Source organism: Rhinichthys klamathensis, unplaced genomic scaffold (assembly GCF_029890125.1).
Source record: "Rhinichthys klamathensis goyatoka isolate OS25496 unplaced genomic scaffold, OSU_Roscu_1.1 h1tg000139l_1, whole genome shotgun sequence".
Classification (NCBI taxonomy): domain Eukaryota; kingdom Metazoa; phylum Chordata; class Actinopteri; order Cypriniformes; family Leuciscidae; genus Rhinichthys; species Rhinichthys klamathensis.
Genome location: NW_026606674.1, coordinates 2,022,689 through 2,038,156, shown reverse-complemented (window position 1 = coordinate 2,038,156; position 15,468 = coordinate 2,022,689). Strand labels below are relative to the sequence as shown.

The following is a 15,468-nucleotide window of genomic DNA, read 5'->3' as shown; positions in this document are numbered from 1 at the left end:
GCTTGTGTCATAAAACATCCCCACTGGTATTTATTAACAACACACAAAATATCTTTCTGACATTTTTATGCTGTTTAAAGTATGTTATGAAATATACTTTGATTGTTGTTATATATATCTGCAACATTTTAGGCAAATTTTAATCATAAATAATTACTACACTGTTCACTACCCATCTACTGATGTTTAAACTGACATATAATTAAATAACGGTTTAACTTTTCAAATCTTCTATCGCATGTCATGATGATATTGTGTTGATATTGTGTTGGTTCGTGCGAATTGTTTTTTAACAAAATTTCCATTAAGGGGAACGTAGTGACTGGTTTTTGGAGTGCATTGTGGGATTTATAGGGAGCGAACATTCCATTGCACTTGAAGAATTTTGTGATTGAGACAGACCTTAAAATGGCTGGTTCCCTGATCAGTGTTCTGACTGTGAAATATGAAGCTGACTGAGAGGCACCCAATTAGTAAAAGGTATGATACTACTATATTATTTTAACTCACCAGCACAGATCAGCCCCTGGTAATTATAATGTGAACAGCTGTTTTTGTATAAGGATGTTGGACAGAGGTGAATCTGAGACTCATTTCCTCTGCACTGAATCTCTTGTGTCCACATCTGAGCGTCTCCTTTGCCAAAAGCATCTTCTCCCAGCACCTGTACAGGAGCTCCACAGTCCAGCTCTCTACACACAACCTCTCCATCCTGCTGGTCAAAGGCAGCGTCACACACTGACACCCACGACTGATCATCAAGTATCTCTAACCTCCCAGAGCAACTGGAGTTTCCAATAAGCCTGACACCTGAAGTAGCAAGAGATAAGAAACGTTTCAATTTTGTTTATCTAAAGGTCTGTAATTCTTGTCATTGTTGTTCTACCACAAAGCACCACTTATTAATGTGAAAGGAGTAAAATAGTCAAATTACACAATCTCTCATGTCAATCCATATCATTCTGACTTTCTTTTTTATGGAACATAAAAGGGGAATTTAAAAGAATATCCTGGTACTCTTTTCAATATAATGAAAGTAAAATTAGGGAAAAAAACAAACATTTTGTGCTCTACAGAACAAAGTCACAGAGGTTTGAAAGGACACAAAGTAAATGATGACTGATTTTTCATTTTTGGTTGAACTTTCCCTTTAAGGCAGTTGAATTATCAGTGATGTAAAAACAGGGCAGGGTTTGGAGCAGTTTACCTGAGCAGATTACTCCTGCATCTTTAGTATGATCACAGTCATAATCACCCCAATTTACTGTTGCACAGTTCTTCAGTGTAGATTCTGATCCCGAACATAACTTGCGATTTGTCCAGATCGGTCCTGATCCTGGTCCAAAATGAGCACCACTCAGAGCATCTACAGGTTCTCCACAGTCCAGCTCTCTACACACCACTGCAGCATCAGCCATATCCCAGAAAACATCACACACTGTTCCCCACTGACCTCTATGAAGAACCTCCACTCTACCAGCACAGCGACTGCTACCATTAACCAACCTCACTTTCATATTGCCTATAAAATCAATAAAGAGGGAGTAAAGACACAGAGACAAAAGGAAATAATGAGGAAAAAAGTATCACACAAAGAGAAAATTTACTAATATTAAGTGTAGATTTTTGGGAACATTAACTTTGATTTCAGTTTATTTAAAAAAAATGCTCAAACCTGCACAGACCAAGACAACAACATTTTCATGTGAACAGTTGTTTTCATGTGATGGTGATGTTGGACAGAGGTGAATCTGAGACTCATTTCCTCTGCACTGAATCTCTTGTGTCCACATCTGAGCGTCTCCTTTGCCAAAAGCATCTTCTCCCAGCACCTGTACAGGAGCCCCACAGTCCAGCTCTCTACACACAACCTCTGCATCCTGCTGGTCAAAGGCAGCGTCACACACTGAAACCCACGACTGATCGTGAAGTATCTCTAACGTCCCAGAGCAGTGAGAACCTCCAACCAGCCGGACTTCTGAAAGAACAACACAGAAAAAAAAAAAATTTAAAGTTAGAGAACTTCAATAATGAGTCAGTCATATAATCAATACATCAATCAATGAGAAATCATATTTTCCTTTATCTTCTGAAATAAAATATATTTATGAAAACATATTATACATGTCAGCAAAACTTTTTCCCAGTCCAAAAGGACTTGAAAGTAACCTACAAAAACAGCTCATTTACAAAAGTGTATAATTATTGTTACTGTAAAAATCCAAATGCATTACATGACCGCCTGCATTTCAACATTTTTATGTCAACAATGTCTATGAATGAATCCTATCAGGGAATTAAATTAGAATGTAGAGTTAGAAACAAGTTTCTAAATTTCAATTTTTAACAAGGTCTCTGATTATTACAGTCTGACCTTAACAGTTTGTGTTGTCAAAAAGAAGCTGGAAAATGGTCACAAAAAAAAATGAAATTATGACTGCTTTTGGAGCAATTGTTTTGTAAATTAAGACAGGATTTTTAGCTTTAGCTTACCTGAACAAATGACTTGAGCGCTCTTATTAAGACACACAATAAGATCAGATGGTTGTATGAATCCACATTTCTTAAGTGTAGACTCTGATCCGGTACACATTGCATTTTTCATCCAAAACGGTTTTGATCCCAGTCCAAAATGAACATCATACAGAGCATCTACAGGTTCTCCACAGTCCAGCTCTCTACACACCACTGCAGCATCAGCCATATCCCAGCCAGCTCCACACACTGTTCCCCACTGACCTCTATGAAGAACCTCCACTCTACCAGCACAGCGACTGCTACCGTTTACCAGTCTCACATTTCTTATGTCTATGTATGTAAGAGAAAAGGCTATTGTAAATTTAAATTGTTATAATAAAATGAAATGAAATTTTCTTTGTTGTACTTTGAACTCTTACCAGTACACAGCAAACCAATGTTGTGCTCATATGAACAGTTGTTTTCATGTGATGGTGATGTTGGACAGAGGTGAACCTGAGACTCATTTCCTCTGCACTGAATCTCTTGTGTCCACATCTGAGCGTCTCCTTTGCCAAAAGCATCTTCTCCCAGCACCTGTACAGGAGCCCCACAGTCCAGCTCTCTACACACAACCTCTGCATCCTGCTGGTCAAAGGCAGCGTCACACACTGAAACCCACGACTGATCGTGAAGTATCTCTAACCTCCCAGAGCAGCGAGAACCTCCAACCAGCCGGACTTCTAAATAAGACAACATAGATCAACTAAAGCGTGGCTTATTTATGGGGCTTCAAGATAATGATGTGTACATCAAGCCATTACTAAATAAATAAAGTAAAAACACAAAAGAAAACCACAACAAATATAAATATAACATTTATTTTTTTATTGAAGTCAACATTTTAAAACTTAAAAAATTTAAAGCTAATCTGGAAGCGCATACTTTACCTGAGCAAATGACTCCAGCATCTTTACTGTGATCAAAGTTGCTTTGACCCCATCCTGCTGACCCACAGTTCTTCAGTGTAGACTCTGATCCAGTACACATGACATAACTCATCCAGATTGGTCCTGATCCTGGTCCAAAATGAGCATCACTCAGAGCATCTACAGGTTCTCCACAGTCCAGCTCTCGACACACCACTGCAGCATCAGCCAAATCCCACTCATCATCACACACTGTTCCCCACTGACCTCTATGAAGAACCTCCACTCTACCAGCACAGCGACTGTGACCACCAACCAGCCTCACATTCACACTGTCTAAATATTAAGCAGTAACAATGACAGATGAGAGATGAAGGGATGAGAGTTCAATTTATAGCATTACAAAGTGGGACAACTGGGAAAATGGGAGACATACGTCTGAGTATTTAAAATTAATATTCAGAGTTCAATACAAGTTTAGCTCAATCAACATCATAGGTATGTTGATTAACCAAAAAATAATTATGCTGACTCCCTCCTTTTATTAAAAAAAAATAGGGTTTAAAGGCAGAAATGGGAAGCTTATAATTTTATAAAAGCACTTAAATCAATTACCCTAAAATGCATTATTGTTTCAGCTGTAAATAGATAAAAACAATAACAGGGTTTATACCATTATGTTGTCATGGAAACAAAGTTTAAAACTGAAAATAACTTTGCACAAGAAAGGTTAGTAAGCAATTTTGTCCACACTAAAATCATGTTAACATAATTTATTTACGTCTTGTTTCTATATTATTGAGACAGTGAGTATTTTAAAGTTTACAGAAAAACTCTTTTTTTAAAGGGGGGACAAGTAGAAATGTAGTATTTAGGTAAATAATTATGCAACAAATTATGTTGATTGAGCTTAAACTATATTAAACCTGGTGTATTGTTTTAATATATGTTTGTTCCCTCTCTATCAACCTTCTGTAGTTGAGGTCTTGGCATTGTTTAAGAGACTAACATTGTAACCAAGGCCTTTAGGTTTTTTTTCTTCTTTTTGGTCTTGTTTGTCATGATCACAACTTATTGACATAAGATAACTGCATTTATCCTGCTGGATTATGAATGAGTGATTCTTTTTCTTTTTTTTTTAATAAAAGTGTTCATGGACTTGCTCAAGCTAACATATCTGTAACTAATATTTCCAAATCAATTGTTTATCAAATCAGAACTCCAAATGTGTGATCAATTTTACGGCCACCCAACTCGAGGGACAGCATTCCTGCATGGTTATAGAGTAATGTTTGACACATGGAGATTCAATTGTTTTCAACCAGAGAAAAGGTGATCAATGTATGATTTTTTTATATATTTTTTAGATAACAGAAGATTGAGAGAACATTTACAATGTTGATATCACATGAAAAATGTAATGTGATCACAAGACAAAAAAACCTACAATAATGGCCTGGGTTTCAATAAATTAATATTAATATTATTTTGATAACAATATATTATATTGCAGAAAAAAGAAGACACTCATGTAAAACTTATGTAGCTCTTTATAAATTGGAGAGACAGAGAGAGAAAGAGAAAGAGAATAACTGCCTGTTAAACACAAGAGCATATTCAAAATACTGTGACAATGCGATTACACAGGCACCTAAAAAAATACATTACAGTTTAATTTTAAGATCTTAAATAACATAGCCATTCATTTCTAAAAACAAAACAAAAAACAATCTTCTTAATTTCATTGTCTACTTACCAGCTGTGATGAGTATTATAATTGAAGACAGTAAAATGAGTGGCAGGCATCTCTCCATCTCTCTCTGCTTGATTAATTCAATATACAAGCTTCTCCGCACTGATGATGCAGAAGTACAGGCGTCCTCTCAGCCCCCTATATGAGAGAGAAAGAGGTTCAAAACCCTCCAATCACACTCGCTGTTACCTTATTAGACAGAACAGAGGAAATCATCAAACAACTTCAGTGACAAATCAGACCAGGCTTTTATGACTTTCTCCATATAAAACTGAATTAACTCCACCTCCCCACTCATCAAGACTGAGGGGATGTAGAAATACACACACACACACACACACACACGTATTTGACTGACTTACAGGAGACAGGAAACTCTCCAGTTTATTTACAGCATCAAAGCCCAACACCTGCGGAGAAGAGATAAAAGCACTGATAACTAACTGTGGTATTAGTGTATACATATGTTAGCATGATATTAACACGTAATAAACTCAACTATTTAAATTAAATTCTATTGTCAAATAGCAATTTAAAAAAAAAAAGAGGCAGAAAAGACATTCTCCTTCAAATGTATTTTTGTGAAACATTTCATCACTTTCTCAAGATAATTCTCATATTGCACCAAAGTACTTTGTTTCAAATGGCCCACAAAAAACATTGTCAAAGTGATCTTTTCTAAATTTATCTTGTGTCCGAGCCTGTGTGCTTCATTTCTGCTAAAGCGCCCTTGTATAGAGTGAAGGGATGATTAATTTTTGTAGGCCAAAACCCAGAAACATGTTAGCATTTTAGCACTTTCACATAAGAATAGTTACTATAGTCACTATCGAAATAAGTACTAGTATCTAATGAATAAGTACTAGTATCTATTTAATAGGTACTAGTATCTTAATGAATAAGTACTAGCTAATAATAAGTACTAATGAATAAGTACTAGTAGGGCCTATCTAATGAATAATACTAGTACCAATTTAATAGGCACTCGAATCTAATGAATAAGTACTAGTGTATTTTTAATAGGTACTAGTATCTAATAAATATAGGACTATCTAATGAATTTATACTAGTACGTACCTGTCACGATGTGGGTTTGTGTCCTGTCATGTTCTGTGGTCCCCTGTCTTGTTTATTACTTATCCCAGGTGTTTCTGATTTTCCCACGCCCCCTTGTTATCCTGTTAGCTCGTTTGTACTTGATTATTTAAGCCCTGTGTTTCTGCCCTGTCTTTTTGAGTTGTTATATGTTTCAGGATTAACGTGAGTGTTGGTTTCCCAGTGTAAAGATTCTTGTTCCACGTTCTGAGTCTCTGTTTGAGTTTATAGTTTGTTTAAATAAAGCGTGTAAACTGCGTTTGGATCCAGCCTCCTATCTGCCTTCACCGCATCACGTTACAGTAGTGATGGGCAGATCGAGGCTTCGTGAAGCAATGAAACAGTTGAATCAAATGGTTCATATTGTTTCGAGGCTTCGAATCAATCTGACACCTGTCTCCACGGTGACACCTAGTGGTCACTTGCAGGTGTTGATCTGAAACAACCTTGACAAGCCATGAATTTTTGTACTTTTCTAATATGTGAATCTTGTAACCTATAGACTCCTCATTGTGCATAATGTTATTTTGGTCCTGCAAAATGAATATTAATAAAATAAATCAAGCCACAATGTCTCACTTTTTTACATATTTTTATTTACTTAGCCTAGCCTACTTCTTTTTTTACAGATAATTTCTCCAGCCTTTGAAAAAATCCTCTCACAAGGGACAATTGTTGCTGCCTGGGATGCAAAGATATTTTTTAGCTAATACATACAAATGAGGAAAGATTACTGCTCTCTCTTTCGAGTAAGTTAGTGGATCATGAGTTGTGGGCAAATACGCATCGTTGTATTTTTTCACTTCCACTGTGGCATCAGCTGTAGCATTGTGTATCATCTGGGTTTGATGATACGAGTATCAAAAAGTTCCCATAAACTGTCCTGTGTTTCTACTGGATGATGTATTGTTGCAGGCGAGCTGCCGATCACAATACACACATCTCACTTTATTTGGGGTTTCTAAATGGAAATGCTCCCACACCACAGATGTACGGCATCTCTGGGGTGTATTCCAGAAAGCAAGGTTAAAGGGATACTCCACTTTTTTTGGAAATAGGCTCATTTTACAACTCCCCCAGAGTTAAACTGTTGAGTTTTACCGTTTTTGAATCCATTCAGCCGATCTCCGGTTCTGACGGTACCACTTTTAGCATAGCTTAGCATACATCATTGAAGTGGACAAGACCATTAGCATTTCTCATTAAAAAATGACCAAAGTGTTTCGATATTTTTCCTATTTAAAACTTGACTCTTCTGTAGTTACATCGTGCACTAAGACCGACAGAAAATGTAAAGTTGCGATTTTCTAGGCTGATATGGCTAGGAACTATACTCTCATTCCTGCGTAATAATCAAGAAACTTCACTGCCGTACCATGAGAGCAGCAGGCGTAATGATATGACGCAGCGCCTGAAAATAGGCCACCTTCCGTCAACACAACGGAACTATTTTCAGGCGCTGCGTCATATCATTACGCCTGCTGCTCTCATGGTACGGCAGTGAAGTTTCTTGATTATTACGCGATTATTTCCCCCTTTTTTACACAAGAGAATAAATAAATTGTCATTGTCATTTTACAGAATATGGCAGGAGATTTTAATACAGATGAGGGTCCATCTACCTCCACACAGAATCTTAGCAGTGTAAGAAATGTTCTGCAGTTCTCCTTCCTCATTTAAATATTTGGTTTGTATTACAGACTTTTTCAGTCTTTCTAGTTGCCTGCCAAAAAGCTGTATAAGGTCCACCTTTAAAAGCAAATCAGAAAAAGTGACATGGAGATGGACCTTATACAGCTTCAAATGGAGGAGAAAAGGCTTAACCTAAAAAAGGCCAGACTTGAAATTGAATTGCTGGAGCACTAGCTTAAGGTGGGAAACAGCATGTGAACATTAATCTGTCATTTGTTGTTGAATGAAATCTAAAGCAATAAATACAAATGTCTTTTGTTACAGGAAATAAAGAAACAATGAACAACACTTGACTGTTAACTGGTTTTAATTAAAGTGATTTTGGCAAATCATGTCTTGTACCACCCTGCCATCTCTTTGGTCTACTGGGTTCACTGGGGGTTCCTCTTGGCCACATATTACCTAGTTAGTGGGGACCAGTGATGAGGGTGATTTAATGGTTTAAACACCCAAACATTTAGCATCCAAAAAATCTATTGTCACCTGCACATTGATGCTATGCATTGACTTCCTATATACATAGTCTCCTTCATTGATGGAAGGAGCTTTCATGTGAATGTGGGTTCCATCAATGCACCCAATCACATTTGGGAACCCTGAAATTGAAAGTTATATAATTAGAAACATTTAAAATTATTGTGACTGTATAAAGTAGGGTTAGATTAAGTAGTGCTATATGTAACTAAAATGGTCAGGGGACGCCATGCTCTGTCACCTCTCTGAAACAAACTAACCCTGGAACATAACCTGCTCCGGAGCAGGTTAAGTTCAGAGAGTGAGTTGCTATGACTACTAACATACCCTGAAAGTTACCTCCGTTTTTGGAACCGAAAGTTGAGGTTATCCGCTTACTTACTCTTAAACATACCCGGGTATGTCACATAACCTGCTTTCTGGAATACACCCCTGGAGCCTCCATTTTATCTATCTATCTATCCAAATCTATCTAGATATGTATCTCTAATCTATCTATGTAATTCGATATGTATAATATGTATCTATAATGGGGCGGCAGTGGCTCAGTGGTTCATGTGGGTTGTCTACAAACCGGAAGGTTGGTGGTTCAATCCTCGGTTCCACCTGACCAAGTGTGGAGGTGTCCATGAGCAAGACACCTAACCCCAGCTGCTCCCGACGAGCTGGATGGCGCCTTGCATGGCTGCCGTCGCCCGTCGGTGTATGAGTGAATGGGTGAATGTGAGGCAAATTGTAAAGCGCTTTGGTGGCCATTGGGTCTGTGAAAGCGCTATATAAATGCAGTCCATTTACCATAATCTATCAATGTATTTATATTATGTAGCCTATCTTTAATCTATCTGTATCTATCTATCTATTAATCTAGCTGTCTATATATATTTATATCTATGTATCTATTAATGTGTCACTATACTCTGTGTCTCTAGCCTATCAGTCAATGTGTTGTGTACATTTAAGCCTAAATATAACTAAACAAATCGCACTATAAATGTCACTATCACCAAAAATCCGCTATCTCAAAATCAAACTCCTCTCACAAAAACCCACGAGGTCAATATGCGTTGATTTCACTTTTATACAGATGTGCGATTGTGTGGGTTGTTCCCGACCGTGTCAATCAAACGCTGATTCGGCGGATCACACCTGATGAAACACTAGTGAAACACTTCGAGGCTTCGTTTGGCCATAGTCACGTGACATGGGTGTTTTGAATCACGCTTCGAATCAGTGTTTCGAAACATCTGCGCTTCGGGATCTCGCAAAGCTTCGGAACGACTGTTTCGCGGCAGCCATCCGTTACAGTACCTAAGGAATAAGCACTATCTAAAGAAAAGGCACTAGTACCTAAAGAATAAGCACTAGTAGCTAATGGATAAGTACTAGTAATTAATGGAATATATAGTATCTAAAAAATAAGTACTAGCATGAAAATAGACTAGTAGGTTTTAAATGATTAAATGTTAAAACGGCTTGCCATAGTGAGAGTGAAGGATGGAGGAGGACATGAGGCAAAAAATGAATGTCTTTCACAGTTGCAATACTATCAGTATTGCAACTGTGAAAAATCAGGGTGATTTAGCCAGCAGCCATATCACCCTGTAGCCCAAGACTGGTTGCCCACTGAAGCTAAGCAGGGCTGAGCCTGGTTAGTACCTGGATGGGAGACCTTCTGAGAAAACCAGGTTGCTGCTGGAAGAGGTGTTAGTGAGGCCAGCAGGGGGCGCTCACCCTGTGGTCTGTGTGGGTCCTAACGCCCCAGTATAGTGACGGGGACACTATACTGTCAAAGAGCACCGTCCTTCGGATGAGACGTTAAACCGAGGTCCTGACTCTCTGTGGTCATTAAAAATCCCAGGATGTCTTTCGAAAGAGTAGGGGTGTAACCCCGGCATCCTGGCCAAATTTGCCCAGTGGCCTCCTAATCATCCCCATATATATATATATATATATATATACACTGATTGGCTTCATCACTCTGTCTCCTCTCCACCAGTAAGCTGGTGTGTGGTGAGCGTTCTGGCGCACTATGGCTGCCGTCGCATCATCCAAGTGGATGCTGCACATTGGTGGTGGTTGAGGAGATTCCCCCTTCCATGTGAAGCGCTTTGAGTGCCTAAAAGCGCTATATAAATGTAATGAATTATTATTATTATTATTATCAACAATTACAATTAGTGAAACCTTTTTTTTTTTTTTTTTTTATTGACCATTAGCATTGCAGCTGTGAAAGAGACCTATAGCAGCAGCAAACAGACTGGAGCAGCTTGAGCACAGATAGACTCTTGACAGGAAGACAGGATTTCTGAAAAAGACACTTTTAGCTCACAACAAAAGATCATGGTGTAGTTGCGATTCCAGACTGCACCACAGAATATTTCATACAGTTCCTTCTGCTTTGAGTACATCTGTGTTGGCGGCTTGGGCGAATTACCACACACACACACACACACACACACACACACACACACACACACACACACTTTTTAAGTTTGAGGACTCTGGACAACGATTTTTATATTGTACAAAATTTACATTCTATCCCCTAAACCTTACAAAAAACATTCTGCATTTTTTATATTTTCACAAAAAATTGCTATTATGATAATACTGAAACTTCAATGATTGAAATTATATTACTGTAACTCAAAAGATGGCAGTAAAAGACTGTAAAATTCAACTGAAGTGTGCTGGGTCTGTTTGAACTGTCATCAGGGGCTATACCAAGGTCATGATGTCTGTCTATATAAATCAAAGCATATCTCAAAGTCTCCAACAGGTTTAAATACAAATCAGCATGAATGGTTTCAAGTTATATTTTGCCAGTGTAATACTTTAGACTGCATACATTTTGAAGTTTTTTTTTTCCTGCTTAATTTGGAGTTAACAGGAAACAGTCATGATAACATAAGAAAATCACAATAGAGATCAATTACATAAAAGTCAACAATATTAAAATACTACCACATCAAAGAAAGACAACAGAATAATCAAGATAATGAATCAGATATTCTTAAAAGAGTCTTTTCATTCTTGGCTTTAATTAACATTCTTTAAATTCAGGAATCAACAGAAGCATTATGATCTCTCAAATAATGAGAAAGATTGTTTTCTCTCTAGAAATGCTGTTTGCTTAAATATTCAGTACACACAATTTGTAATATTTAGTAATCTTTTTGGATGAGATATACTTATTGTAAAATCTAATGCAATTGATATCTTATTATGACAGTTGTTTTCTATTGGTGTAAATGTACAAATTCACAACAACAACACAGACACTGAATAACATTTATGGAAACATCATATTTCAGGTTATTTATGAATGTTTTCTATAACATATATTCAAAAATGTTCAGAAAACGTATTTTAGCAACTGCAAGACATTGTAACTATCATGTTTTTTCACTGGAAGACTCTTCGACATCTCAATTATTTGACAGGAACAAAAAGAGGATTTTTTATTTTATTTATTTATTTATTTGATAGGGACAATGAACATCTGCATTGAAACAACAAAAACAGACGTAAACATGCCAGATTATACAGGGCTAATTTACATCCGTAGTCCCTAGACAAATGACAAAAATACAGAGATTACAACAAACAAAATAACAAAAATGAAAGATACAAGCAGAATAAAAAAATCACGTGGTCACAAGACTGGTTGGCTATAAGCCACACTTTGAGTTTGGTTTTAAATATAGAAAATGTGGAACATTCCCTGACAGTGATGGGGCTGTTCCATAACTTACAGGCCTTCACGGACAGAGAATTCTGTCCAAAGGCTGTTCTTCTGAACGGAACCTCACAGTCACCTCTAGTGGAGGCCCATGTCCTGGCACCACCATGAGTGTTTGGTTTAAAAAAATCCGACAAGGGAGGTGGGGCTAATCCATTTAGCACTTTATAAACAAAACAGGCATATTTAAAATGTTTAAAATTCTCTATGCTTAATAGATTGTGTTTTTGTAAAATATTACAAATATGGAAGGACATTGGCTTTTTATCAAGGACTTTTAAGGCATTTTTATAAAGTAATTCTATTGATTTGAGTGTGTTCATACCGGTCAAAGTCCAGCTGGTACAACAATATTCCATATGTGATAAAATCGTAGAATGTAAAAACACTTTAGCAGCCCCAAATGGTATAAATTGATGAATTTGTTTAAAATTTCGTAAATTAAATTTTACTGTATTCGATATTCTTTTTACATGTTTTTTAAAACTTAATGTGGAATCAAGGGTCAGACCAAGGTACTTAAATTCCGAGACGATTTCTAATTCTTCTCCTCTTAGAAATACACCAGATTGTTTTATGTGGCGAGACTGTTTAGTAAACATCATACAAACTGTTTTTTTAGTATTAAGTAACAATTTAAATAAATGTTTAAATGTCGAAAGATTTAACCCTGACCCGATTCACAACCCTGAACTGTGGCAATCATGGCAATAGACAATGCTTACTAGAAATTATCAAAGGGTACTCTAAAAGTAACGTTTACAATTTTTGCCAAATATTTCAAGAATTTTGTAAAAAAAAAAAAAAAAAGAATAATTCCAGAAGCTGTAATGAACAGTGTAATGTGCTGTGTAATGAACAGCTGTAATGTGTGGCTATCGAGTCAAACTGCTTCTCTCTCATCGTTTGACTCCTCCTCCACATCATCATCTGCATTAAAGAAAAGGCAACAAAGTGATTTTGTGATTGCATCAGTTTTTTCATTTGGTGTCATCTAAATCAGCAAATGACTATTAAAATTATTTTATATTTGTGTCTTTAATTTTATTCTAAAATATGTAGTTAATAATGAGGTGTGTTCAAACTTTTGACAGCATATATAGACTGTGTGTGTGTGTGTGTGTGTGTGTGTGTTACGATGTGACAATTACAATGGTATGGGAAATTCAGTTTCAATTCAGTTTTAAACTGATGTAGTGTTCAATTTGTAAATTGTGAATCTTAAACATGAACGGTATTACAATATACTGTATTTAATAAGTGTAGGAATCATAATCATACCTAACAAGTTTCTCAAATCTTCAGTGATACTCCACACATCATCATGCTTATCCTGATCTCCCTCTTTACATATAACACATAAAAATACAGGTTGTGTCATTATTTTATAATTGTTTTATAATTATAATTTAAAGAAAATACAAGTTGTGTCATTGATGTCATTGATCTTGGCCTTCATGACTGTCTGTGACTATATTTACACCTGATGAAGCCATGATGATTCAATAAGTGGAAGAAACGCATGTTCACTATCTTAGAAAAAAATGTAGATTAAAAATGAAGTTGTGTGACTCACCCATTACACATAGAGAGCACTGTCCATTAATGATGACATCATCATAATCCTCTGGTGTGTGTCCACTACACACACACACACACACACACACACACAAACACACACACACAGTATAGTTCTTAGATATAACATAACATGGGTGGAAAAATGTGTAAAATTATTTTAAAAAGAACTCACTATTAACTACTAATATATATATATATATATATATATATATATATATATATATATATATATATATATATATAGTGAGAATTTTAATTTTATATATAGCTAACTATTAATAAGCAGTAATTATGAGTTTGAGGGAAAAGTCAAAGTTAATAGTGAGATTTATATATGCACTCACCTAAAGGATTATTAGGAACACCATACTAATACTGTGTTTGACCCCCTTTCGCCTTCAGAACTGCCTTAATTCTACGTGGCATTGATTCAACAAGGTGCTGAAAGCATTCTTTAGAAATGTTGGCCCATATTGACAGGATAGCATCTTGCAGTTGATGGAGATTTGTGGGATGCACATCCAGGGCACGAAGCTCCCGTTCCACCACATCCCAAAGATGCTCTATTGGGTTGAGATCTGGTGACTGTGGGGGCCATTTTAGTACAGTGAACTCATTGTCATGTTCAAGAAACCAATTTGAAATGATTCGAGCTTTGTGACATGGTGCATTATCCTGCTGGAAGTAGCCATCAGAGGATGGGTACATGGTGGCCATAAAGGGATGGACATGGTCAGAAACAATGCTCAGGTAGGCCGTGGCATTTAAACAATGCCCGAATGGCACTAAGGGGCCTAAAGTGTGCCAAGAAAGCATCCTCCACACCCTTACACCACCACCACCACCAGCCTGCACAGTGGTAACAAGGCATGATGGATCCATGTTCTCATTCTGTTTACGCCAATTTCTGACTCTACCATCTGAATGTCTCAACAGAAATCGAGACTCATCAGACCAGGCAACATTTTTCCAATCTTCAACTGTCCAATTTTGGTGAGCTCTTGCAAATTGAAGCCTCTTTTTCCTATTTGTAGTGGAGATGAGTGGTACCCGGTGGGGTCTTCTGCTGTTGTAGCCCATCCGCCTCAAGGTTGTGCGTGTTGTGGCTTCACAAATGCTTTGCTGCATACCTCGGTTGTAACGAGTGGTTATTTCAGTCAAAGTTGCTCTTCTATCAGCTTGAATCAGTCGGCCCATTCTCCTCTGACCTCTAGCATCAACAAGGCATTTTCGCCCACAGGACTGCCGCATACTGGATGTTTTTCCCTTTTCACACCATTCTTTGTAAACCCTAGAAATGGTTGTGCGTGAAAATCCCAGTAACTGAGCAGATTGTGAAATACTCAGACCGGCCCGTCTGGCACCAACAACCATGCCACGCTCAAAATTGCTTAAATCACCTTTCGTTCCCATTCTGACATTCAGTTTGGAGTTCAGGAGATTGTCTTGACCAGGACCACACCCCTAAATGCATTGAAGCAACTGCCATGTGATTGGTTGATTAGATAATTGCATTAATGAGAAATTGAACAGGTGTTCCTAATAATCCTTTAGGTGAGTGTGTATATATATATATATATATATATATATATATATATATATATATAAGAAAGAGAGAGAGAGAGAGATAATAGTTAATAGTGAGAATTATTTATATATATATATATATAATTCTCACTATTTGCTATGACCTTTGCCTCAATAAACTCCTAATTAACGCTTCTTAATAGTTAGTAAGGTAGTTA

The 15,468-nt window shown here is 36.9% G+C and overlaps 2 protein-coding genes across 2 annotated transcripts in view; both read right to left on the bottom strand.

The window, feature by feature from the left end:
• The window catches only part of LOC130089885 (scavenger receptor cysteine-rich type 1 protein M130), a 140,075-nt gene that overhangs the window by 54,477 nt on the left and 70,130 nt on the right, over positions 1 to 15,468 (bottom strand). The window lies entirely within an intron of this gene.
• LOC130089935 (scavenger receptor cysteine-rich type 1 protein M130-like) lies at positions 853 to 3,249 on the bottom strand. The gene is made up of 4 exons (XM_056257549.1): positions 2,898 to 3,249; positions 2,494 to 2,808; positions 1,676 to 1,978; positions 853 to 1,522 (listed from the first exon to the last, which is right to left on the bottom strand). Exons 1-4 carry the CDS (start codon positions 3,214 to 3,216, stop codon positions 1,128 to 1,130), a joined length of 1,332 nt encoding a protein of 443 aa, XP_056113524.1. The 5' UTR covers positions 3,217 to 3,249; the 3' UTR covers positions 853 to 1,127.

What these genes read in the sequence shown, in the direction of transcription:
- LOC130089935 (XM_056257549.1), bottom strand. Translation starts at nt 3,216, where the DNA reads ATGTTGTCTTATTTAGAAGTCCGGCTGGTTGGAGGTTCTCGCTGCTCT. An exon ending in CATTGGTTTGCTGTGTACTG is followed by an intron (nt 2,809 to 2,897) that starts GTAAGAGTTCAA and finishes TTACATACATAG; the next exon opens with ACATAAGAAATGTGAGACTG. An exon ending in CGCTCAAGTCATTTGTTCAG is followed by an intron (nt 1,979 to 2,493) that starts GTAAGCTAAAGC and finishes TTGTTCTTTCAG; the next exon opens with AAGTCCGGCTGGTTGGAGGT.